General features: G+C 60.8%; 1 protein-coding gene across 3 annotated transcripts in view; it reads right to left on the bottom strand.

Moving 5' to 3' along the window:
• Positions 1–758: 758 nt before the first annotated feature.
• Positions 759–24,568, bottom strand: part of NAV1 (neuron navigator 1) — a 74,380-nt gene continuing 50,570 nt past the window's right edge. The window contains exons 1-27 of one of the 3 annotated variants that reach the window (XM_088066974.1): positions 18,781–18,857; positions 15,996–16,134; positions 15,502–15,799; positions 14,444–15,137; positions 13,881–14,339; positions 13,667–13,708; positions 13,363–13,511; positions 12,581–12,751; positions 11,986–12,038; positions 11,793–11,816; positions 11,624–11,701; positions 11,370–11,453; positions 11,126–11,237; positions 10,443–10,564; positions 8,469–8,665; positions 8,220–8,382; positions 7,899–8,073; positions 7,589–7,686; positions 7,373–7,468; positions 7,059–7,218; positions 6,726–6,961; positions 6,475–6,629; positions 6,212–6,283; positions 5,750–5,946; positions 5,106–5,224; positions 4,684–4,881; positions 759–4,186 (exon numbers count right to left, since the gene is read on the bottom strand). In XM_088066974.1, coding sequence (XP_087923100.1) covers positions 4,091–4,186; positions 4,684–4,881; positions 5,106–5,224; positions 5,750–5,946; positions 6,212–6,283; positions 6,475–6,629; positions 6,726–6,961; positions 7,059–7,218; positions 7,373–7,468; positions 7,589–7,686; positions 7,899–8,073; positions 8,220–8,382; positions 8,469–8,665; positions 10,443–10,564; positions 11,126–11,237; positions 11,370–11,453; positions 11,624–11,701; positions 11,793–11,816; positions 11,986–12,038; positions 12,581–12,751; positions 13,363–13,511; positions 13,667–13,708; positions 13,881–14,339; positions 14,444–15,137; positions 15,502–15,799; positions 15,996–16,134; positions 18,781–18,827 — 4,434 coding nt within the window. In that variant the 5' untranslated portion in view covers positions 18,828–18,857 and the 3' untranslated portion in view covers positions 759–4,090. Of the gene's footprint in view, positions 4,187–4,683; positions 4,882–5,105; positions 5,225–5,749; positions 5,947–6,211; positions 6,284–6,474; positions 6,630–6,725; positions 6,962–7,058; positions 7,219–7,372; positions 7,469–7,588; positions 7,687–7,898; positions 8,074–8,219; positions 8,383–8,468; positions 8,666–10,442; positions 10,565–11,125; positions 11,238–11,369; positions 11,454–11,623; positions 11,702–11,792; positions 11,817–11,985; positions 12,039–12,580; positions 12,752–13,362; positions 13,512–13,666; positions 13,709–13,880; positions 14,340–14,443; positions 15,138–15,501; positions 15,800–15,995; positions 16,135–18,780; positions 18,858–24,568 lie in introns of those variants that run through there. The other 2 variants (XM_014258897.2, XM_088066973.1) reach the window with 2 other exon arrangements.

Here is a 24,568-nt window from a genome sequence, read left to right on the forward strand (position 1 = left end):
GACCTGGTGAGGCAAAAGGGGCCCTGGGAGTGCCCACCCACCCCTGCTCACCCCAGGTAGGACCTGTCTCTCTTGCCCCAGGCAAGGGACCTCCTGCTTTCCATGTCCTGAACAGTAAAGATTCCAAATCAGGAGCATTTCTGCCCACCCCAGACTTTACAGGAGCGTGGCCTTGGGAGAGAGGTCCCCAATCCCTAAAACTGCTCCCAACACCCTGCAAAACTGCTAAGATTCCAACCCAGGAACATTTCTACTAAGGCTCTCTTCCCAGATTTTGCAGGAAGGCAACTACCAAGTACAGGGGTAGATGCTTTGAGGGCTTGAGCTCCTTTGCTCTGGAAAGATGGGGGATGTTCAGTCTGGACAGAAGGCTCTGGGGAGAACTTAGAGCCCCTCCCAGTGCCTAAAAGGGCTCCAGGAGAGCTGGAGAGGGACTTTGGACAAGGGCCTGGAGGGACAGGACAAGGGAGAATGGCTCCAAACTGCCAGAGGGCAGGGGTAGGTGGGATATTGTGAAGGAAATCTTGGCTGTGAGGGTGGGGAGGCTCTGGCACGGGGTGCCCAGAGCTGTGGCCACCCCATCCCTGGAAGTGTCCAAGGCCAGAGCAACCTGGGCTAGTGCAAGGTGTCCCCTCCAAGCCAAACCCATGATTCTATGATGTGCACAACTGCCCTCCCCTCTGCCACACAGGAACAGCCGCAGACACAGGACCAGGAGCCGACAGCACAGGAGATCACTTTATTGAATCCAATGGTGTTAGACAGACGACTGAGAAGAGACATGCCAGTTGGTGCGGGCAGTGTGGGCAGCAGGAGCTGACTTGGTGCAGGGCTGGATTTGTTTCTGTCTTTTCAGAATATCCTCAAGCCTTTTCCTGGCTTCCTTTTATGTTCCTTTTAAAATTTCTTTGAAGTAAAAACAACTAATCGTGGAAAGAGTCCAGATGGTGTTTGTTTGTTCCCTATGATTGTTCCCGCAGCTATGTACAACGTGGGGCTGGGTCTCAACATCAGGTATAAAATGGAGCGAGTTTACAAACGTGGAGGTTGCAAGGAAAAAAGCAAAAACAGACAGGCTAGAGCAGTAGAAATCTGGACCAAAATCTTAAAGAGAAATTTAAAAAGTGCTATAAAACCCCTTGGCAGGAATACCATGCAGTTAAGAAACACAAAACTCAGTCAATTACACAGATAATCTAGAACAGGAATTTGTCCATTTCATCTTTTATTTAATTAAAAAAAGGTTGTTTGTGTTTAATAGAAAAAAGCTAAAATTGTAAGGTTCAGGCCACCAGGCAGCAGCAGCTCGAGGGGGCAGGAGGGTGAGGCGCTGCATCGCCCACCTCCAGCCCCTCAGGGGGACTCCCAGGGACTATGTGCACCTTTGGGGGTAACTCAGCACCTCTGCAGGTGGCAGAGACCCTTGTGGGGTGACAGGCACCTTTGGGGGTGGTGGGCACCCTTGGAGCTGGCAGGAGGATGAGTTAGTGCAATCCTTGGAGCCCTTCCCTGGGAACAGAGGGGCTCAGCCCACAGCCAGGGGTTGGTCCCCAGACAGCTGCCAGCCTTGGGGACATGAGGTGTAAGCCAGGAGGAATCCACCAGGACCTGGCCCCTCCAGCCAGCCAAGCTCCCCACCATGCCAATGCCAGGGCCCACCTGCTGGCATGGCCCTTCTCCTTCCCTCGGAGGTTTCCCCTGGATCACACCCCCAGCAGCCGGAGGTGATGGGATGAGAGGCAGCCCCAATAGTTCGGTCCAGGTTTGGGTGGGTCCCTGGAGGTGTCAGAAAAGAAATTTCAGGCAAGGCTGCCCCTCCTCCCATGGGACTCCTCAGGGCACCTGGGCACAGGACAGCCCCCAAAGGTGCATCAGTCCCTTCCCACCCTGGGCACCAGAGTCCCAGGGAGGGTGTGAGGGGCTGGAGGGGACAGCTGGGTCCCCACTGCTGACCTCGAGTGGCTGCTGGGCTGGAGTCTCATACAATCAGAAAAGAAGTCAGCACAGCACAGTCATCACAGAGTACAAAAAAACCCAAAACCAGGGCCAGGGCGCAGGGCCAGGCCCTCCCAACCCACACAGGGTGTTCCACGACAGATCTATGTACAGCGAGTCCTCGAGGGCAGCAACACAAGAGAAGGCGAACAGAGAGCCCTAATGCCCAAGCCAGCATGGGGAGGAGATCCCAGAGATCCCCGTGGGAAGGGGCCAGGCTGGCCGGCCCCGGAGGCAGCAGGAGGCTGTGGGACAGACGGAGAAGTGGGAGAAGTGAGCACCATGGGGCGGCGGGGCAGGACACACCGGCCAACAGCACCGAGGGCAGAGGTGGCAGCAGCCTCCGAGGGCACTGCAGGAGATGCCCGTTCCAGAGGGGTGTCAGGGGTCCCTGAAGGTCACACCAGCCATGGCACAGGGGGCTGAGGTGACCCAGTCCCCAGCCTGGCAGAGTTTGGGGACAGGGTGGGCTCAGCTGATCTGGCCCTGGGGTCACCCCTCCTCCTATGTCTCTCCAGGGCCCCAGATGAATGTGAGGGCTGATCTGGAGGGCAGGAGGGGGCCCCCAGAACACAAGTGGGCACAGGAGAAGACAGGTGCAGACCTGCAGGGCACCCCACAGCCATGGCTGGGGACAGCATGTCCCAGCTTGGACAGTGCCAGCACCATCATTCCATCCCAGCCAAGCTGGCTTTAAGGACAGAGGACACTGGAGCTGGAGCAGGCTGTGACAGCATTATCCCAAGCCCCACGTGCCCCTTCCCTGCATGGCCAGGGATTAAGGCACCATGGCAGCACTGGGGCTGATCCTCTCCATGGAGTCTTTTTCCAGGATTGCCTTTTGACAATGTGGGATAAGGCCAGGAGGCAGCCCCAGGTGCCCCCAGAGCACCAACACAGACCCTGCCAGGCTGCAGGAAGGCACAGGGCCAGGGGGAGCAGGCAGCATGAGGAGCAACCCCAGGCTCATTGACCCACAGCCCCAGGCCTGGCAGCACCACGGGGATGGGAGGTTGGTTGGGACCCCTCACCAAGGGCACAGGGATGGCATCCAGCTGCCCAAGGATGGGGCAGCAGCAGCAGCCTCCCCATGCCCCAGTACCTCAGGGAGGGGATGTCCTGTATTAGCCCAGCCTGGTGGGAGACACCAGCCCGATGCCCTGTGCCTTTGAGGAGGAGGGAGTTGCCATGTGAGAGGCTCTGGGGGACTCCTGCTGCCACCCACCTCCACACTGGCCTCCAAGTCCCACCTCAGCCAACCTGTGCAGCCCCAGGAGGTGGGTTCAGGGACTGGAGATTGTCCAGTAAGCACCAGTTTTGTGACAGAGGTGGTTTGAACGGTGAAACCAACAGCTGCAAAAGAAACCAAAGGGGAAGGGCACTGCTGCCAGGGAAGCAGTAGGCACCAGGCCACAGGCTCCAGGCCAGGAGAGCGAAGAACCAGAACAAAAAAAGGGACCAAAGCAAAGTCTGGACTCGGCCAAAGGAAAAGGGGAGGGGGGAAACAAAATAAAATAACCAAAGCAGGGTTTTTGGGCTGTCCTGGTCACACAGCTGCTGTGCAGGTGGAACAGGGAATGCACAGAGAGCAGCGAGAGCCACGCTCCCCTTGGCTGCCACGGGCTGTGAACCCCACAGTGGAGGCTCTCGTGGCTTTGCCCAGCAGCAGCAGAGGGAGCTGGAGCCCTTCATGCCCATGTGCTCATCCTGCAGCCTCAGCTCCTCCTGTGCCCCAGCTGTGGCCCAGGTGGCTCCCGCGGGGTCCCTGCCCCACGCAGGGGCCTTCCTGCAGCTCCCAGGAGTGAGGGCTCAGCCTCAGCGCTCGCCTTGGACCCAGAGCCCAAGAGTTTGCAATAGAGACAGAAAAAAACCAAGAAGAGAAACCAGGATTCTCCTACCCCCAGGGTTGGGAGGGGAGATGGCAACTCGTGCTCTTTCACAGATGAGCCAAGTTTCCCCAGGCTCCACCAGGACACGCCAGAGCCCTGCTCTTCTCCTTTTCGCCTGCTCGCCAGCCCCACGCTCCTGGATGCCAAAGGAAAAGGAGAGCAGCCCAGCAGCAGCTCCCCTCCACCTGGGCTGGCACTTCCAGGCCTCACAGAGTCGACTGCAGGTCGGGGTCCACCATGGTCTCACGGTCTGGAGACTCAATGTAGTTGGCGGCTTCCTGGAGCTTGAGCAGCATGGCCATCTGTGGGGACAGGAGCGTGGCAGGAGCCCGGGGGGACAGGAGGCCCACAGGAGACTGGGGAGGCCTCTTGGCCCTCCTTGCCCTCCCAAACCAGCCTCGCTGGGATGCTCCTTAAAGGGTAAAGCAAATCCCAGATATGCTGCAAAATCCCTCCCTTGCAGCAGGATCTGGCCTCAGGCACAGCTGGAATGCTCAAGTTTCAGTGTGCCAAAGCTGGCATCACCTGTGGCAGCTGGTCAGCCTCTCCAGGTGCCACATCAGGACATGTAGGAGCACATGTCTGTGGCTCTGCACGTGGACATGACCCCTCGTGGAGTGTCATGTTGTGCCCTTTCACTGGCACGTCACCGTGTGTCCTGGCACAGCCCACCCCCCAGTGCCACCACCCTGCACCCGCTGCTCCTCCCAGGAGCACAAAGTGTTTCTGCATCCCCAAATCAGGCTTTTCACCCTGAGAATTAACTGCTCTGCCACCAGCTCCTCCCAGCCCAGCGTACCAGGGGGTCGGAGTCCAGGGAGCTGGGCGTGGTGTCCTTCACGGTGCGCTCCTCAGGGGGGGACACGGCGCTGTGGGGCCCGATGGTGGGTGGGGGCAGGTGGTACAGCTTGGACTGGTCCTGCTGCGCTGATGGCCAGGGCAGGGTGTCCCGCACCCACTCCACGGGGTCCTCCCAGGCTGCCTTCTGCCCATGGACCTGTGGCAGGGAGCAAGTGGCAGCCACCTCCTCAGCACGTGCCAGAGCCAGCAATGAGCCCCCCAGGCTCATTGTGCTATGTCCCACAACAGCCACAGGGCACAGGGAGTGACAGAGATGTCACCTGCACCCACAGTCCCAGTGTCTCCCCTCTCCCCCCGACCCATGATGGCTGTATCAGTGTTCCCACACTGGTTTGTGCTCCCACAAGTAGCACTGGCTACCTTGAGCCCATCTTTCGCCCCCTCCTGAAGGTAAGGGATGATGGAGTTGTTCCACAGGTCGATGAACCAGGTCCGGAAATCCTCAATTCCAATAGGGCAGGAGAGAAAGAAGCAGGGACCTGAGGGGGGTAGATAGACAGTGGAAATGGGACCTGGGTCCCCCTCCTCCAGTCACTGCCTGAGGCTCACAGCACTAAGGTGGGCACACCTGGCTGGCAGGGTGCCCTTACATACAGTGACTAGGCACCACCTGCCTGCACAGCAGGCAGACTGCATCTCCCACACAAGGAAGGGGGCTGCAAAGCTCAATCTATCCTCCAAAAGCCTGGTGAGGCATGGGGGATCCACCTGGGAAAACACAGACCCCTCCATGCCCAGGGAAGGGTGCTGGGAGGACTGGCAGCCTTGGCTGACACCCCTAGTGACAGCTCCCAAAGGAACAGAGACCACCCAGGGAAGAGCAACACTTGTGTGCATCACCCACCAGCTGTGGTCCGTGGGACTGGGAGACACAACTGGGAGACACAACTGGGAGACACAGGGAAGATGTCAGCCCCATCCCAGCTCCTCTGGAAGGGTTTGCTCCCAGTCCCCCGGGCTCCTCACAGCCCAGGGCAGAGGAGGAAGGTGAGGCAAGGCCGTACCGATGAGGAAGTCGGATGTGCTGTGTTTTTCCAGAAAGGTGTGCAAATGGTACCAGAGCTTGGGCACCCAGTCCAGCACCCTCAGCAGCTCCTCCTTGTTGGCGTTGACGTCCGTGTCCGACTCCAGCAGCTTCCGCCGCAGGTAGCGCACCAGGAAGCCATTGGCCGGCTCCACGTTGTTGGAGAAGGTCAGCATCCTAGGGAAGGACTCTGGTGGTCAGGGCTGGGTCTCCACACAAGCTGCCTTGCTCCCCAACACTCTTGGGGTCCTCTTTGCATCCCCACCCTGCATTTGCCTGAGGCTGGGGAATATCAGGTCCCTCTGGGATGGCAGGGACAGGCCTGGGGCTCAGTCCTAATCAGGGCCTCCAGTCATAGGATGTGACCACAGAAACACCAAGGTGCAAATTATGGCTTCTGTGTGCCCCACAAGGATGATCCCCAGGGATGTACAATTCCTACCTGAAGCTGAGGTGGAGTCCGTGGTTTGGGGTCATTTTCACAGGCTGGTTGGTAGTGCCAATGATATATGGGCTGAGTGAGTGACAAAGAGACAAGATGGATGAGAAAAAGCCTCTGAGTCACCCCTGCCCAAAGCAGAGCTGATCTGGCCACAGCAGACAGATGTGTGGCCTCATCCCCACAGCCCAGCGACCTCGGTGGGAGCAGCGGGGAGCACGTGTGTGCCATGGGGCTGTGCTGGAGGGGTGCAGAGGGGCTCTCACCATTTGTGGTACTTGCAGGTGAGCGCACCGTTGACGAGCTCGCTGATGGAGCCCGCCTCACTGAGGTCATCCAGGAGGATCACCAGCGGCACGTCCGCCGTGCCCGTCTCCCGGTCAATCTGGTTGGCCAGGTTGGACAGGTACAGCTGTAGATCCTGGAACAAACAGGCCGGGTGTCACGTGTGGGGCCACGGCATTACAACCATGGGGACCGTGGCACCAATACCAGGGATGCTGCTGTGTGCCCTCACCTTGCAGGACTGCTGGTGCATGTTGAAGGTGCTGACGATGCCCTCGGTGACGTCCCGGCCCGAGCGCTCCACCAGGTACTCGGCCAGGCGGTTGGTCAGGTAGGTCTTGCCGGTGCCGCTGGGCCCCGAGAGGATGAGGCGGCGGTGCTTCAGCAGGAGGCTGATGTAGTGCTGCATCATGGGCTTGGGGATGAGCGTTTCGAACACCAGGCTGTCCACGCACTTCTCTTTCAAGCCTGCAGGCAGGGGAGGGCTGAGGGTCCCACTCACACCCCGCAGCACCCCGGGACAGCAGGGACACGGCACAGCCGTGCAGCCCCCCTGCTCACTGACCTTTGAGCGTCACAACGATGCTGCTCAGGCCCCGGCGGCACAGAGGCAGCTCCGGCGGCTCCGTGTCCAGAACCCGCTTGATGTGGCTGATGCTGTAGCCATAGACGGACTCGGTGCTGAGCCCCAGCGTGGACGCAGGATCCATCTTGGTGATATAATCCTACAAGGAGGACAGGGCTCTCAGTGCCCCTGAGGGCTGGCACTGGCAGAGAGCAGCTCCAAGAGAGCTGGGGAGGACCTGGGCCAGGGAATAGCAGGCCTGGTGGAGCAGTGTCAAAGGATGGCTCTCTCAAGAGTCTTCTTCACGCTCCTACCTTGAAGACCTGGCAGACAGCCTCATCCAGCATCTTCCAGTCTACCTTCCCGCTCACCTTGGTCCAGCCCAAGAAAAACTCCTGCTGCTTGAGGTCCTAGGAGCCAAGGCAGAAGTGTGCAGCGATTCAGCACCATACCCAACCCCGGGAGGCATCCTTTGCCCCTTTTCTAGGGTCATGATGACAGGTCAGGATCCCCAGATAACCCACACTTACACCCTTGATGATGTGCTGGGGTGGCATGCGCACCACAATCCGCAGTGTCAGCTCGTCCTTCTGGGTGCCAGCGCTGACAGCATCCATGGGGGACACATCTGGGGATGGAGCAGTGAGGCTGTGCTGGCCAGAGCCGAGCCACCGGGCCTGGCTATGCCCAGCCAGAGGCAAATCTTTCTGTGGCAGACAGCAGCAGCAGCAGCACGACAGATTCCCTGCTCACTCCAGGTGAGCAGGAGCACGTTGCCATCACACACACTCCTCCCTGTCCCAGCCTTTCCCCATCTGCCAGCAGCTCTGTCACCCCTACCTGCATCCCCCAAGCTGGGGCTGAAGGCGTGGCCAAGGGTGAGACCCAAGGAGCGCCGTGGTGAAGAGGAGGCCGATGTGCTCGTGATATGGCTGGGAACAGAACCTGGCACTGCTGAAGGCCCTGGGGCCACCTTGAGACGGTCATTCTCTGCCTTCAGGAGATCCACCTCCAGCTGGATGAGAACAAGGTAGGGCACAGGGTAAGGAGCTGTATGCCAGCTGTATACCCTGGGGTGCAGCACAGCACTGAGGATGCAGGGACTGTGGGCACCCTGGTACTGAGAGCAGCCAGGCTCAGGCCCTTGGCAGGGGTCCTCACCTGCATGTTGTGCATGGTCTCCCGCAGCTGCTCCAGCTGGTGGGCTGAGTTGAGGGCCTCCAGGCGGATGTCTGTCAGCTTCATCTCCTTCTCCCACAGCTCTGACCGCAGCTCTGACACCTCCTTCTTCTCAGGCTCGCCCTCGCTGTGGGTCTGGAAGAGCCTGGGCCAAGGGAGAGAGCAGGTCTTGCACGTGTCTCTGGCAGGAGCCTGCAGCCCCTGCCACTGGCCCTCCCTGGCCCCACGTACTCAGCTGTGTCGATGCCCACGGAGGAGGATGTAGATGACTTGATGGAGGGCGAGGCAGTCTCTGTGGAGCCATGCTGCAGCTTGGGGGAGGAGGGGGCTGACGAGTCTGGCGTGGCGATCTCCTCAATGTCCGAGTAGGATGATGCTGATTTGGGGCCCTTCTTGATGCTGAAGGCCTTATTAAAAGAGCTGCGTAGCTACAGGAGAGGGAAATGCTCTTGTTAGACACAGTCCAAAGTGCAGACTTGCAAGCAGAGACCTGGCCTGGTCCTGCCCTGTCTGTCCAGGACCCACAGTCTGAGCTGGGACCAGTACAACCACACCCATCACAGAACCACCACCACGCTGGGGGAGGCTGCAGCCTGACCCCACTCTGCTGGCACAGCAAACAGATGGGGTGCACAACCCTTTGGTCAACATTCACCCCAGCCCAGATGGCACCAGAGCCCCAAAGAGTGGGACCCATGTCCTGGTCAGGATGTCTCCCAGCCCTGCTCCCCACCAGCACTTACACCAGGCTGTTCAGGCATGGCACCAGCACCCAGGTCCATCAGGAAGGGCCAATCCATCCCCACATTCACCCCACCACAGCCATTTCAGCAAGAGGCATTCATTTCCAGGGATGTCCCTTGCTCCAGCCACTGCAGAACCAGGGTCCTGCCCCACACCTCCCTCTGCCCCATGGATCCTGCTGGAAGCACAGAGGGGCAGCCAGCCTGCCACAGAGCATGCTGGTGTCTCATCCAAGCATGCAGCATGCACACAGCACACACAGAGCAGTAGGTGGGTGAGCAGTGGGCCAGGGAGGGGGATGGACACTGCACAGGGACCAAACTGGACCCACATGGGTCCCACCAGCCGGTGGGAGAGCAGCAGGATGGGCACCCTAGGCTCCCATATGTGCCCTGGAGTGCCAGGACCTGCTCCAAGGGAAGGTGGGAGACAGAAGGGATGGAGAACACGCAGGATCTGTCCCAGTCCCCACAGGTACCAACAGACTGCTCCAGGGTGTTCCCAAAAGCTAAAGCATTGCATTTCAGTGTAAGCAAAGTAGGTATCTGGCTCTGCTGATGGTAGATGCAGGGAAGCACTGAGACCTATGTGGGTGCTGGCAGGGACAGAGCCACTTGAGACCACAGACAGCCCTGGAGAGGCAGAGATGGGCAGTGCACCCCAGTGCCCTCAGTGACACTGGCAAGGCTGCACCAAGGTCCCCATCCCAGAAGATCCAGTTACAGGAAGTCAGGAGAGTGCCTTCCTTCCCCCTAAGCAAGAAGGGAACGTCCATCCTTGGGACAGGTCCCATCTGAGCCTCTCCTGCTGCCTCTGGCAGTTCAACCCCTCCTTGTGGGTGCATATTTGTCCTTAAAATCAAAAGAAGCAGCCAAGGTGGGCACAGCCTGGCTGGGGACACAGGATGGCCTGTGCTGGGGTCAGTGCCAGTGGGATGGATGGGATGGGGAGTGTATGAGCACCATCCCATGAAATGGAGCAAGGGCCCTGGCTGGGCACAGCATGTGGTGGATTGGACAGCATGGGACTTACCTCATACACCTGGAAAAAAAGGGTTGAGGTCAGCATAAGGGGAGAGAAACAAAACAAAGCAAGACTTAATCACACATCCAGCTCAGAGCTGCCTGGTGCAGGGAAGGGGCTGCCTGGTGTCAGTCCTCCACACTGTCAGAGCCTGCGTGCGCAGAACGGAGACATGGGGGAATACACAAGGAAGCAGGCATGCAGGGCCAGGGCTGGGAAACTCCTGAAGGGGCTGGAAAAGTCCCAACCAACAACTCAAGAAACAAATCCATGGCAGTTACACTCTCCTCACCACTGCTGTCCCCAAGGGACACAGGGCACCAACACTACAAGGCCAAGGCAGACCGAGAGCAGCTGGTTTGTGGGGCTGATGTTGGACAGACCCTGCCAGTGGCTCCCCAAGCCCCATTTCTCCTGCCACTGCTCCATCCAACCCACCCAGCTCTTCTTCTTCTTCTTCTTAGCATCAGCATCCTTGCTGCTGCCGATGCTGGAGTGGCTGGTGATGCTGTTGAGGCTGGAGATGCTGTCAGAGGAGTTCTGCCGCTTGATGCGCAGCTCTGGGGTCCGTCAGAGAAGCAGGAGAGATTGGGAAAGGAGAGATCAGCCACCTGCAACTGTCCCAACACCAGAGCACCCTATGGCCGCCCCTCCCTACACCCAATCCCTCCTCCCACCCAACACCTCCTGAGCTCTTGGAGCCACCTTGTAACAATGACAGGGAGCTCAGATACCACATGGGTGCTGCCAGAGAGATATCACCCTGCTGCTGTCATCTCCCTGACAGCCCCTTGCACTCACACTGGGGTTTTGGGCTAGAAACAGCACTTAATGGGAACAAAGTCAAGATCAGCAGGCAAAACTGGCTGTTGGCAAAGGGCCTGGCAAGGAGGTCTCCCAAGACTGACAAACAACCATTCCCCTACATGTCAGCCCATGGTGACAGCTCTGGCTGTCCATCCCTGGTTTCAGATGCTCAAGGATCCCAGGTGGGGAAAAACTGCTGCCCAGGGCACCCTGCCTCCAGATGAACTTCCCCCATGACAGGGTATGCCCTGGGGCCCTGTGCCAGTCCCAGCAGGAGCATCCCAGCTCAGGAAGGGTTGCACACCATACCTTACCTTTGGGGGTGACATCAGTGCCATTTAGAGCACCCTGGATCACAGCCTGGGCCTCTGAGTTCTTCTTCTTCAGGAAGTCAATGGTCTCTCGCAGGTCCAGCAGCTCCGTGTCCTGGGGCAGCAGGGTTGGGAGCCATGGAGTGCATTCCAATGGTGGAGAGCCCCAAGAGCATCCTTGGGCCAATCACCCCAATCCAGCACCCCCCAGCCTCACAAGCCCCACTGAGCTCTGTGATGCACCCACCTTCTCCTCGGCGGTCTCAGCCAGGTGCCGCAGGCGGGATGTCATGCTCACCAGGCTCTGCTCGAACGCCGCCACCAGGTTGGCCTGGGAGAAGTGGAGAAACAGGTGAGCCCCCACATTTAGGCGAAAACCCGTGGACAGGTGAGCACCCACTGCCAGGTGTGGGATGCAAAAGGCTGAAGGGGAAATCAGGGCTTCCATGGGCACATCCAGCAGCAGCCCCACGCCCCACAGGGGCTCCCATGGGGACTCACGTTAGCGGAGAGCTGGGACGTCAGCGTGGCCACCTTCTCCTGCGAGGACTCCAGCTCACGGCGCAGCTTGCGGATTTGCTGTGGGGAAAGAGAGAGGAGAGGTGAGAGGGGCCAGGCATTCGCTCCCACTGGGGGCAGGAGCAGGCCTGAGCAGAGGGTGTGGGCTCACCTCAGACTGCATCTTCTCCTCAGCCTGGCAGTGTGAGAGCAGAGAGGGACAGACAGACAGAGGAAGGCAGTCAGGGGGGCAGCGAGGCACAGACAGGCTCAGCACCAGGCAGAGGCATGCACAGAGCTCCCCCCAGCCCCACCCAGACCCCCCAGCCATGCACAAAGCAGCGCAGCACGGGGGCAGCTCTTACGGAGGAGTAGGTGGAGGACGCGCTGGAGGCCAGGGACAGCACCGATCCATGAACTGCAACACAGGAAAAGCCGAGGTGTCAGGGTGCCCTGGAGAGCAGCACCCAGGGGCTACAGGTCAGGGCACAGCTGGTGACTGGGCTCTCAGGGGTGGAGGGCTCTGAGGAGGCCTGGGGGAGGTACAGGGTGTGATGGCAGCTGCTCAGCACTGCCCATTTCTCAGTACGTGCCTGGTGGCCTCCCTGGGAACACAGTAGGGAATATCCTCCACCTGTACTCCCCTCTCTGGGGAACCTGGGGGCTCTGCTGCTCTCCCTGTCTGCTTGGATCCCCTCCTCCCCAGTGCCAAAGCACCCTGGGGGTAACCCAAGGACACTGAGCATCCATGGGGGTCAGGGCAGACCCAGGGCTGACGCCAGCAGAGTCCAACAGACCCCTCTCAACGCTGCTGTCCCTGCTCTGATGCCAAGAATGGGACACACCGACCCATCCAACAATGCCATGGCAGCACCAGTAGGAAGGGACAAGGGTTCAGGGAGCCCCTCCCTGCCCCTCTGCAGCCTCCTCTGCCTGGGCAGGAGCACAGCACACTCTCACCATCGTCCACAGGGTCCCGGAAAGAGCCCGAGCGGATCATGCCCTTGGGCTTGTCGGCCAGGGAGAGGGTGCTGCCCATCTGGGAGGTGCTGTACAGCTCGAAGGTGGAGTCGTGGGTGGGGATGCTGTTGGAGCGGGTGATCCGTGGGGCTGCGGTGGCAGTGGGGCTCACTGCAAGGAGAAAGCGGGGAGGAGGCAGGGTCAGAGTCACACTAGGGACCTGGCATCAGGATGGAGAAGCAGGACTGGGAGCGATCCACGAGAGCTGTGATGCAGTGAGGAAGCAGGGATTGAGGTCCCAAAGCGGGGAGGGGTCGGGGAAAGCTAAAAGGCAGGTTTACACCTGCACCAGCACCAAGGTAACCACAGGGCTGAAAAACAAATCCATTGCCCCAGGGCCAAGAGGGTACCACTATGCCACAGCTCAACACCTGCAGGAGCAGGAGTAGAGCCTGCTGCCCCAAACCTGTCAGCCTGGATCCCCCAAACCCTCCAGGAACATGCAGGTCCTGGTCAGATTAGGGCAGGGCTTACCCCTTGCCCTGACAGGCACCCCCAGAGGAACAGCTATGGCCTGAGGCCCAAAAGTGAATGAGATGCCCTGAAGTAGAGGTGATGGACATCCCTGGTCCCAATCCAGCATCCAAAGCACCAGGTGCTGGTGTTGGCGGTGTCAAGCACACAGGCAGCGCCCAGGGGAGCACCAGCACATCACGCAGGGAGCACAGGGAGCAGGGAGCACGGGGAGCAGGAGGGAAGGGCCGGCAGCAGAGGGCACTGACCAATGCTGGTGAGCGGACCCTTCCCGACCAGCGCCATGGGGAGGGCGGGGGGCGAGGGCAGCTCCTGCTGCTCGTCCGACTCGGGGAGCCCGCTGACTGCGTGTGAGTGGCGCCGCTCCTTGGCCTCCTCCTGGGAGTGGAGCTGGTACCTGGGGAGCCGCAGACAGGCACGGTAAGATCGACCAGCACCGTCCAGCTCCTGCCCACTGCATTGAAGCCCAGCTTCCCTAGCTCAGGGGCACTGCCCTGGAAAGCCCCCCCTTCCCACCCCAGCCCCATCCAAAAGTGATTTGGGCTCTTTTACCTCAACCCCTTCTTGGGCAGCGTGTTCCTGTCACGGTTGGCACTGGAAGGGAAGGAAAGATCAGTGACATCCCTGCACAGACTTAGGGAAGGAACCATGGGGATTGAGCTGCAGGAACAGGGAGCTTTTCCCTAGAAATGTAGCAAGAAGAGACTCCGAAGCAGGCAAAGGACACAGCAGAATGGCAGGAAGCAATTTGAGCCCGTGAAGGTACCTGTCCAGATGTGTGAGCCGGGGACTCCCACTCCAGCCCAGCTCTCCTGCCTCTTCTTCTTCCTCTTCCTCCTCTGTGCTGGCAGGGGGTGCAGCAGCAGGGGCAGGGGTGGTGGTGCTGCCCCCTGAAAAGGCACTGGGCAGACTCATGGGCATCTGCAGGGATTCCATGCTGCGATGAAGGCTGGAGAGCTTGGGATACATCCTGCCCTCCTTGGGGACACTGAAACCACCCATGAGCTCCAGGCCCTGGGAGAAGCTCGCTGAGTTGATGTTGAGGATGGGGGCAGGGCTGGGGCTGAAGCAGGGAGCGAGGTGCCCACTGGCTGGGTGCAGATCCTGGAGCTTGGCAGTGTGTGGGGTGTGCAGCTCGCTGGAGGAGGGCAAGTCCAGGCTGTTGGAGTTGACCTTGTCCAAGTTGGCCAGCGAGGGAGGCTTCACGTAGGTCTTGGCAGCCGCTCTGGAGGGGGGAAGTGGGTAAGGAAACAGGTAAGATTCAGGTATTGGTGCTGGGCACAGCCGTGCCAGGCACTTGCTGCCCCCTCAGAGGTGGAAGGACCATACCTGAGAGGTGTAGGGGGCAGCTCGGCCACCTTGGCTGCTGGTGGGAGGTTGGCCTGGGCTTTCGGGGTGCTCTCAGGTGAGCTGGCACTCTTCAGGGTGCCGCACTCCGAGTCAAGTGCCACTGCCTTGGCCTTGGCCTTCTCCTTCTCACGGTCTGTCTGGTTCACAGGAGCCGGTGTGCCACGGCCAGTGCCAACCTTAGATGGCTCCTTGAGCCGTGACACCGAGATGCCGCCCTGTTTGGTGCTCAGCAGGCTGGGGTCAATGCTGCTGCTGACCGGCCGGGCTGTGCTGCGGCCCCCGGTCACACTCATGGAGCTGGACTTGGCTGGCCGGGGCAGGCTGCGGTACTGGATGTTGGAGCGAGCCCCTGGTGCCAGGAACCCAGGCTCAGGTGCATTGGAGACATCGAGGCTTGTTTTCCTCCCACTGACTGGCTTAACAGGGATTCCAGAGCTCTTCTGGATCTTGCCAAGGGTGGCTGAGCCCCCAGCCTGCATGACAGTGGCTGTGCCAGTGGCAGGAGCTGGTTTCTTGTAGCCAAAGGAGCTGGAGGATGAGGGGCGTGCAAGCCCTGACGGCGGCTTCTTGGCATCGGTGGTGCGGTCACGGCCGGCATCGGAGGAGGAGCGCTGCAGGCCCGTGTTCTTCACTGACAGCTTGCTCTTGTCAGTGACTTTGGTCTCTGGCTTGCCTGGTGGCAAGAAAGGACAAGTTAGTGTCTCTGGAGGCTCTGGGGACATTTGGAAGTGAACAAACCCAGACAGGACATGGGTACCAGATATGCAGGGATGTGACGGAGAAGGGACGTGCCAGACTCTTGGTGCACTCAGTGACCCCCCAGCCTGGTGCGTGGACATGAATCCATGGGGCAGGCACAGACCCCCAGCCTGCCTGCAGCCTGCAACACAGCCCTGCCTCCCCTTCCAGCCCACACCGAGCTCCTGAGCACAACCACAGGTCATCCCATGGCCCACATGCCTGGGGAAGGCACACAAAGACACCACCCAACCTTTTCCCCAGCAAAGGAGCTGGACACTGCCCAAACTGGTTTTTACCTGCCACTTTGAGGGTGCTCTGGGCTGTGTGGGTGATGGGAGAGGTCACAGCCACTGGAGGAGTCTTGCCCTTCTTGAGGGAGCCTGGGGTGCCCAGGCTGACAGGCTTCTTCAGCTCACCACCCTTGGGCCCCTCCTCGCTGCCCTCTGAGGGCTCCCGCCGCCACTTGGAGGAGCCATGCTCCATCTTGAGGCTGCTGCTGTCGTAATCCAACTTCTTGGGTGCCTTCTCCTCACCTTCACCGTACCAGCTGAGTCCGCTCTCTGCCAGTGAGCGCTTCTCCGAGTCCGTGCGCAGCTGGGGGCAGAGCAGAGTCAGGGGCTCTCCTGGCACCCACCCCAAACCCATCCCCAGAGAACATCAGCCAGCTGGGAGAAGGATGCAGCACACACCCCGTGCCACCCTTGTTTCCTTACACTGGCACCCTCCATGCCCTCTTTGCCACCGAGGTGGTGGCAGGAGAGCTGGGATAGGTGCTGGAAAGCGCACGTACCGCTATGGCCGAGTTCCTGCGCGAGGCCGTGGGGGTGGAGGGCAGGGAGTTGAGAGAGGAGCTGGCATTGAAATCCTCCGAGCTGAGGTTGTCAGAGGCATCGCTGAGGCCACTGCTGATGGAGCTACTCTCATCCCAGCTGTGAGGGAGAGACAGCATCATTCCCCTGCTCAGCCCAGTGGGTCCCACCACCCACAGGATCTCCTTGTTCCAGGTGCTGCCGGGGCAAAAACCAGCTTGTGGTAGTGTCCATGGCAGGGACACGGCATGCAGGGCCCATGGCTGGCTCCAGCCCAGCCTGGCATGGGCTCGTGTTCCTCTGGCACACGAGCCTCAGTGACCCTGCTTCTCCCCATTAAAGCTCTGTGGAGCTTTGGCGGGGATGGAGAGACGTCTGCAGCTCAGGGAAGCCAGCACCCACGCCACAGGGCTGGCAGCATCACAGCTGGAAACAGTCCCCTGGAAACCTGCTCTGACCCTGGAGACAGGTCAGGATTGTCAAAAAGGGCAGGACTGCTGGAATAAACAAGCCAACCACCCCATAGCACTCACCCCTCCTGGGGTCATCCCCACACCCTGCACCCTACTGCCCCTCTCCAGCCCCCAGAGGCAGCAAGTCTGGGATCTGCTGCTGTGCTGAGGTGGCTGCTCCATGCCCTGGCTCAGCCAAGGGTGCAAAAGCCCATCTGCAGGGCCATCAGTCAGCACCTCAGTGGGGCAGCAGCTGCCTGGGTGCCCCAAGGGCACGGCTGGCTGCACAGCATGGGGCTGTGTCCATGGCAATGTGGCACAGACAGGCATGGAGCACCTTCCAGCAGGATGAGCACAGCACCTTTCAGGTCAGCAGCTGAGGTTGGTGAGGCCTTGCAGCCTCCAAGGGCCTGTGAGAGGCCAAGGGAACACTGGAACAGGCTGCCCAGAGAAGCTGTGGCTGCCCCATAACTGAAATGTTCAAGGTCAGGTTGGATGGGGCTTGAAGCAACCTGGTCTAGTGAAAAGTGCCCCTGGATATGGCAGGGAGTGATACAAGATGAATTTTTAAGTCCCTTCTAACCCACACCATGCCATGATTCTGTGACAAGCTGTGGTGCAGAAGCGGGGAGCAGAGCTGGGAGCTGCAGCCAGCCCCAGTCCCTGCAAGAGATGCCTGTTCCTCTACATCAAGGCCACAGCACTGCAAGTCAAGCCCATTAAACACAGAGCCCCAACACCAGGGGCAGAGCAAAAGCAACAGCCACCACCATCCCCATCCAACACCCAAAGCTCAAGAAGGAGCAACAAAAGCAGCTCCAGCACCGTAAGACCTGCACTGCATGTCCTGCTCCCTCCATCAGGGACAGGCTAGAGCCAGGATGGACACAGCTCCCTGTGCCCCCACAGCAGCTTCTGGAACAGAGCCAGCAGGTGCTGCTGGCCAGGAAGGGATTTCAATAGGAACATGCACTCAGGATGTGCTGCTGGGCTACTCAGATCCAAGCCATGTCTCACCACCAGTCCTACACCTAGGCTGAGTTCCCCACTGGGATGGAAATCCCCACCCCAGAGCTTGCAGCAAAGCTCCTACCCAGCCTGGCATTACCTGGCAGCAGGCAGTGCCAGGAGTGAAGCCAGGCTTCATAGGGCTGTGTCCTATGGCAACACAGCTGGGGCCACATGTGATGCTGATGGCTTTTGGGGCCAGGCAGAGAAACCCCAAACTCTCCCAGGCACGCATGTGACACCCCCAGTGCCCCAGGCATCCCAGCCACTGAGAAAGGGGCACAGGGTCAGAGGTTAAGCCAAGGCAGGAGGTGACTCCAAATCCTCAACAACCCTGTGCCAAGAAAAGACAGCATCCCAAAAGGTCACATCCCAAAATCACTAAAACCATGGGGTGAGGCTGGGGGCCAGCTGCAGACTGTGAGGGTGTCTCTGGCTCTCTTATGGGGCACATGGCTGGTGACTGAGGGATCCCCCAAACTGGTACGTGTGTGCCATAGGCAGCACAGCAAGCAAAGCCTCAACCACAGCATCACTGGCCCCTCAGCAAGCACAAACTCCTGGAGCACGGCCGAGCCCTGGCACCTTGAGTGCCCCCCTGAACCCGCAAACGGGGAGCAGCCATATCAGAGTGGCACTCCGGGGCAAAACTGACCCCCTGCTTTGTGCTCCATCCCCTCCATGTTACCCAGAGCCTTCTCCAGCTCCTACAGACGATCCCGCAGCGAACCCACCCGCACGCAGCCCCGCGGCAGCTCCCGGAGGTGATGCTCAAGGGCAGCGCGTCCATCCTGCCGGGCGGACGGGACCGCCGAGGGCGGGATGCTCCGGCACGGCCCCGGGGATGAGCACCCCGGCCCCAGCCCCGGCGAGGGGAGGCGGCTGCACCGGTAGGGAGCGGGGGATGGACTCGGACCCCGGCGCGGTCCGCGGGGATGCTCCGCTCCGCCCCGGCCGCGCCCCGACTCGGAGCCCTGCGCTCGGCAGCCCCGGGGTCAGCCCCGACGTCCGGGGGCACCGGAGCCTCGGGAGCCCCGCGGAGGGTCGGCCCGGCCGTATTGCAGGTGCGGGGCGGGGGCCGGGGCGGAGGATGGGAAGGCCCCCGGGAGCCGCCCCGGTGCCCCGATGCCGCGGTGCCGGGCGCGGCCGCGCTGCCCCGACCCCCCTTTTCCCCCCACCCCGCAGCGCGGCCGAGACAAAGCACCGCCCGCGGAGCGGCCCCGGGGCGCGGGGCTTTGTCTGCCGGGGCCGAGCTCCGGCCGCGGCCCCGCCCGGTGCCGGTGCCCGTTCCGTGCCCGTGCCGTACCTGCTGGCGAGGCGCGGGGCTCGGCGCGGCCTCCCCGCCCGCAGCATCGTGCTGCCCGCGGCGCGGCCCCGCCGGGAGCCGAGAGGGGCGGGGGGCGGCGGGACCGCCCCGCTGCCCGCGCCTTAAAGCGACAGCGGCACCGGACCCCCTCCGCCGTCCTTCGGCCCCTCCCCGTCCTCGCCGGAACGGGACCGGGGTCCCGGCTCCAAGCCCCGCCCGCCCCAGCCCCGCGGCCGTGTCCCCGCACTCTGTCCCCAGCCCACGGCCCCGTCCCTGTCGGTGTCCCCCGGTGTCCCCCCAGATGCCCGCAGAGCCCCCAAACCACGATTCGCATCGACAAACACCGCACCGGTGACCCCCGGTCCAGCCCACAGTATGGTACCAGAGGCCTTTCCTCAGCACTGGGCCTGGAACCGGTGCCCCCCAAACCATCCTGTTCTCTCTCCCCAAAGGAATCACCTTCCCTCCCATGTGGGTCCCACCGTGGGACAGCTGCTCCCAGCATCCCCGGCACTCATCATCAGAAAGGACACCCATGGCCTGCCCCACTCTTCCTTTCGTTGACCAAAACCCCTATTTTTGTCCTTTTTTTTCTCTCTTGCATCACAGCAAGAGCCATGCTGCAGGGTTGGGTCCTCACCAGGATGGTAACAGCAAAGACAACTTCACCAACCCAGCCACGGAGGGCAGAGAGAGTTAACTGCAGCTTTGGCAAGATAGACCCGGTCCCTGCAAGCTGGGAAATAAGTAATTCCTTCCTTGAAGCAACGGCAACGCCTCTTGGCTCCTTCCCCACTGCCCCTTCACTCACCACACAGGGCTTTCCTCAGCAGGGCATGGTACAGCACAGCATGGCATGGCAGGACAGGGGTACCGGACCATCCCTGGAGCCCCTGGTCAGCTCGTGCCCACACCCACCAAGCCCTGGCAGGAGCTGGTGGCCAGGGGCTGGTGGTGCAGCCAGCCCTCGGTGACACAGCCTGTCCAGCACCGCGTCCCTCCGGTCCCTCCGGCCTGGCGTGATGCTGGACGCTGTCCCTTCCCTCTTCTCCTGCCTGGCTGCCTCAGCCCCTCCACAGTTGCTTCAGGCAATGCTCAGAGCAGCTTCCACTGGGCCCAAATCTGGGCATCCCGGGTGGCAAGGGAGCCAGCCTGGCACGGCCCAGCACTGCAGCCCCTCAGGAAGGCAGCTCTGACCCCACCAGAGCCACAGGCCTGGTGTGAGATGACAGCAGAGAATCACTGCAGACCCTTGGGTGCCAGCACAGGCACTGAGCCCTGGACAGAGGACTACCCCCAGCACGTTTCTCAGCAGAGGTTGCTGTTGGAGCTGGATGGTTTTGAACTCTCCTTGCATCACCTGTCTCACACCAGCACAGACACCTGCCTGTACAGCACCCAGACCCACTGGCACCAGCCAGGGTTCCCCACACTCATGTCCCTGCTAGGCTGGTCCAGACAGATCCCCACTGCCAGCCTGAAGCCCACCCTGGATGGAAGCAAGTTCTGGTCTGCCCTGGCCCCTTCCACCTATGGCAGGGGAACAAATGGAGGGTGTGTGTGCGCTGAGGGGGTCCCACACCCCACATCAGCAGATCACCAGCATTAAGGGGGCTCTGTGGCACTGCTGCTCCCAGCCTCATGCTGTGACTGGAGATAGGAGCAGCGAGGCAAGCACAGGCACAGCCGGGGCTCTTCACATCCTCCCCCTCTCCTCCACTTAATGGGGCAGAAAAAACAATTAGCTTCATAAATCCCATTGAGGGGGTTGGGAGCTCCCCATGGGTGTGGGCAGGGCGAGGCTCTGCATCCCCCTCACATCCACATCAGGAACCAGAGCATAACAACACTCCCTGACTTCCCTGATCCCCACAGCCCTCTAAACCCCTCTGTATCTTCCAGGACCCCTCCCAAACCCCCAGGTACCCCCTCAGAGAACTCCAGCCCCTACAAAGAGTCAGGCTACCTTGACCCTAGGTGTCTCCTGCTTGGATTTTGGGTACTGTGATCTGGCACCTTTCTCCGAAGCTGCACTCAAAGGAACAGGGGTCTGCAGAGATCTGGCAGATGGGGAAACTGAGGTAGGGAAGGGGGATCTGACTTGCCTGAGCTCACCCAGCAGAAGAGGATCAACATCACATCCTGCAGTTGATTCAGGACCCCACTCTCCAGGCAGCACTGCCTCCGATCTCTGGACCCCCAGGTCCCTGAGGGGTGCAGGGAACTCTGCCACAGGACCCCTGAGCGTGCATGGTCCCTGCAGGGGGAACCCATGGCCAGGTTGTGCCTCCAGCCCAGCCCGGCAGTAATAGTGGGGTCTGATTTCCCTGCAGCAGCGAGGCTGGGTCAGCCAGCACTCACTGCCTGCTGCAGTGACACCAGCCATGGATGCCAACCACACTCCTGGCTGAGCTCTGGTCACCCCTCTGCCCTCCCACCCCCCCTCTGAGTGACAGAAACCCCAGAGGAAATGTTCCGGTGTGGGGATTTCCACTGGCAGTTTTGGTGACATTTGGAGCACACAGAGGGCTGCAGAGGCCACGTGTGATGCTCAGGGAGTCCCAGGGCAGTGCCGGGGTGGGGAGCAGCCTGACTCAGCCTGCTTGTGAAATCCTTGTTTTTCCTGTTGTCTGGACAAGCCGGTGACTTCGGACACCTCGGTCCACAGTGGCCAGGCCCCTCCACAGGTGGCAGGATGGCACATGGCAAAGCCTTTGAGGTCCCCAGATGGCATGCAGGTGGGTTTGGGGGTCAGATTCTCCCCAGCAGCTTTCCCCAGGGCACATGGGTGTGTGAGGTCCAACCCTGCACTTGGCTCTGCCCCAGCCTCATCAACAAGCCACAGGGGCCAGCAGCTTCTCGCATCCTGGGCGTGCACTGACCCTGAGGTGCCCGGTACCCCAAGCCTCACAACCCCAGGATTCCCTGCCCAAAACATGCCTCATGCAGCTGCTGTCACATCCCCAGGGGTCAGGGATCAGCAGTGGGTGCCTCAACCCAAATCCCAAAGGACAGAATTTCTAGAAAGCAGCGCATAGTAAAGTGTTTCAGTGCCCAGTGTTGTCCCAGGGTCCCTTTCTGGGAGCATCCCCTGTACCCAGCTGGAGGGAGGAACTCGCCAAGCCCGGCACGTGGTGCAGACCAGCAAATATTTATACAACATTGCTCCCTGGCCAGCCAGGGTCCCACACACACGCCAGGCCACGTGCAGGGCCACAGCCATGCCCCACGGGATGTCCCTGATGAGGAATGACTTCATGGGCTCACTAGGACAGGGCACGGGATCATCCTGGACTAGCCAAAGTGGAGTGAGGGGCATTTGAGGGAAGAGAGCAGGCTCCAGCGCCAATCCTGCTCGGAGCAGGAGGAGGGCGGCTGCTCCCCTGCTGCTCCTGGGGAGCTGAGCCAAACATCTGCTCCCTCCTACGGGCTGTGCTGAGCCCAAGGAGCTGCAAGGAAGCCGGAGCCGGGCCAGCCGGAGCGCAGCGGGTGTCAGCTCCAGAGCATCCTTCCTGGGAGGATGCTGCTGGCAGCCCCCAGCCCTGCTGGGGGGGACCACAGGCTCTGCAGTGCTTGGCTGCCAGCAGCACCGTCACAGTGACCTGGGACAGTGCCTGGGGTGTGCCATGGGCTAGACACACGAGCCCTGTGCTCCCAATTCTAAAATTTCCATTTCATGCCTGTGAGCAGAGTAAGGGCAGTACTCAGCTCACGAGGGTGCAGATGCTGCCACTGCTGCTGTGGGTGCTGATGCTGCCTCCCTTTCTACCTCCAACAAATGAGATCCAAAAGGACATCCTAAAATCACAGCAGTCCCAGGGTTGCACAAAGATTCCCCCAAGGGACATGCAGAGCCCCAGGGACTGGCTCCAGAGCTACACTCCCACACCACAGCCCTGCAGCACACACACACCGGCACTGCTCCCGCAGCCACCGCAGCAGAAGGTGCTGACTCAGCAGCAAGCCCCACTAGCTCCCTCTGCACCCCACGAGCTCCCGACTGCAGCAAAGCCTTGCAGCATTCCACTCACTCCCACCACGGCCCAAGTGGCCCTAAGGAACACCCAAGGACAGTGCTGAGCCTCTACTCATGACACACCACATCAGGTCAGGTTCTGGGCACACACCAACACGCAACCACACTGTGGTGGCACTGCTCAGACATTCAGAACATGGCCACAACAAAACCAGGCCAAAGCTGGCTTGCACATCCCGCTCCGTGCTCCTCACCACTGCCTGGCTCACATGCAGATCTGCACACAAAGGCACCCACGCTGTGGCTATGCAGAGATGTCCCTGGGGAAGCTCCAGGTGGAGTGACCTTGGTGGGGTGACCTCCACTGTTCAGGACACAACCCCAGCCTCGATGGGTGGGAAAGCATCACTGGTGGCACTGTACCCTTCCTGGAACTGGCCTCAGGGCAGGGAATAGCAAATGGCACTGAATGGTGGTGGGTGGGAACCAGAGCTGACCAAGGAAGGGAGTGAATATGTTTTAGTGTTGGAGAAACAGCCCAAGACTGGGTGCTATCTCTGCTCATGCCCTGCCCAGGCCCCAAGGACAGGCAGGACAAGGCAGGAGAGCAGCAGCATCCCTTCCATCCCTTCAGTCATCCCAGACACATCCTGGTGGGTGCTCCCAGTGCCAGGTCCCTGACCTGATGCAGTGCACAAAGAGGATATGGTGACATTGGGAACAAAAGGTATGTGCTGCCAAACAGGGCCAAAGCCAGAGATTTCCAGACCCTGAAAGCAGCAGCAGGTAGAGGGGAGTGGCAAGTGTCATGCCCATGGATGCAGGCACAGCTGGGGATGCTGCTGGGGTCTCAGGTGTCCCCAGCCAATCCCTGCTCAGACCTGACCATCCCACTCCCTCTCTGAGCCAGGCCTCAAGTCCCCCACAGCCTTCTTGGCTGGGCTCACCCCAACCTCCCCCCAGCTGAATCCACCTCAATACCTTGTGGGCAGTGCCCTTGCCCGGCCGTGTCTCACCTACCTCAGCCCTCGCTCCTTCCAGTCTGCTCCCCTGCCGAGCCACGGGGATGCCAGCCTGCATCCCACAGCCCCACACGTCTCCAACAGGAATGTGTCACCGTGTCCTCTCAGCCGTCCCTGACCTACTGCCCTACAAGCTGGGGCGTGCGCCGGCGCAGAGCGGGGGACGCTGCCCCGCGGCGCGGGCTGGGGGCTGCTGGCCCCAGCTGCAGCACACGGCTCCTGCCCGGTGCATTAACAGCACCGGGAGATGGGGCCTGGGGCACTGCTGGCTTTCTAGGTCAGAGCCAGTGAGGAGACTGGCTGAGGGGCTGTGCTGGGTGAGGGGCTGTGCTGGGTGAGTGGGGTCTGGATGAGGGGCTGTGCTGGATGAGGGGCTGTGCTGGATGAGGGGCTGTGCTGGGTGAGGGGCTGTGCTGGGTGAGGGGCTGTGCTGGGTGAGTGGGGTCTGGATGAGGGGCTGTGCTGGATGAGGGGCTGTGCTGGATGATGGGCTGTGCTGGGTGAGTGGGGTCTGGATGAGGGGCTGTGCTGGATGAGGGGCTGTGCTGGGTTAGGGGCTGTGCTGGATGAGGGGCTGTGCTGGGTTAGGGGCTGTGCTGGGTGGGTGGGGTCTGGGTGAGGGGCTGTGCTGGGTGAGTGGGGTCTGGGTGAGGGGCTGTGCTGGGTGAGGGGCTGTGCTGGGTGAGTGGGGTCTGGGTGAGGGGCTGTGCTGGGTGAGTGGGGTCTGGGTGAGGGGCTGTGCTGGGTGAGTGCTCCTGGCCAGCTCCTTGTCTCATCTGGCTCTTGGTAG

This window comes from Pseudopodoces humilis, chromosome 26, assembly GCF_049639895.1.
Source record: "Pseudopodoces humilis isolate 2021_Gansu_Grassland_sample_001 chromosome 26, ASM4963989v1, whole genome shotgun sequence".
Taxonomy (NCBI): Eukaryota; Metazoa; Chordata; class Aves; order Passeriformes; family Paridae; genus Pseudopodoces; species Pseudopodoces humilis.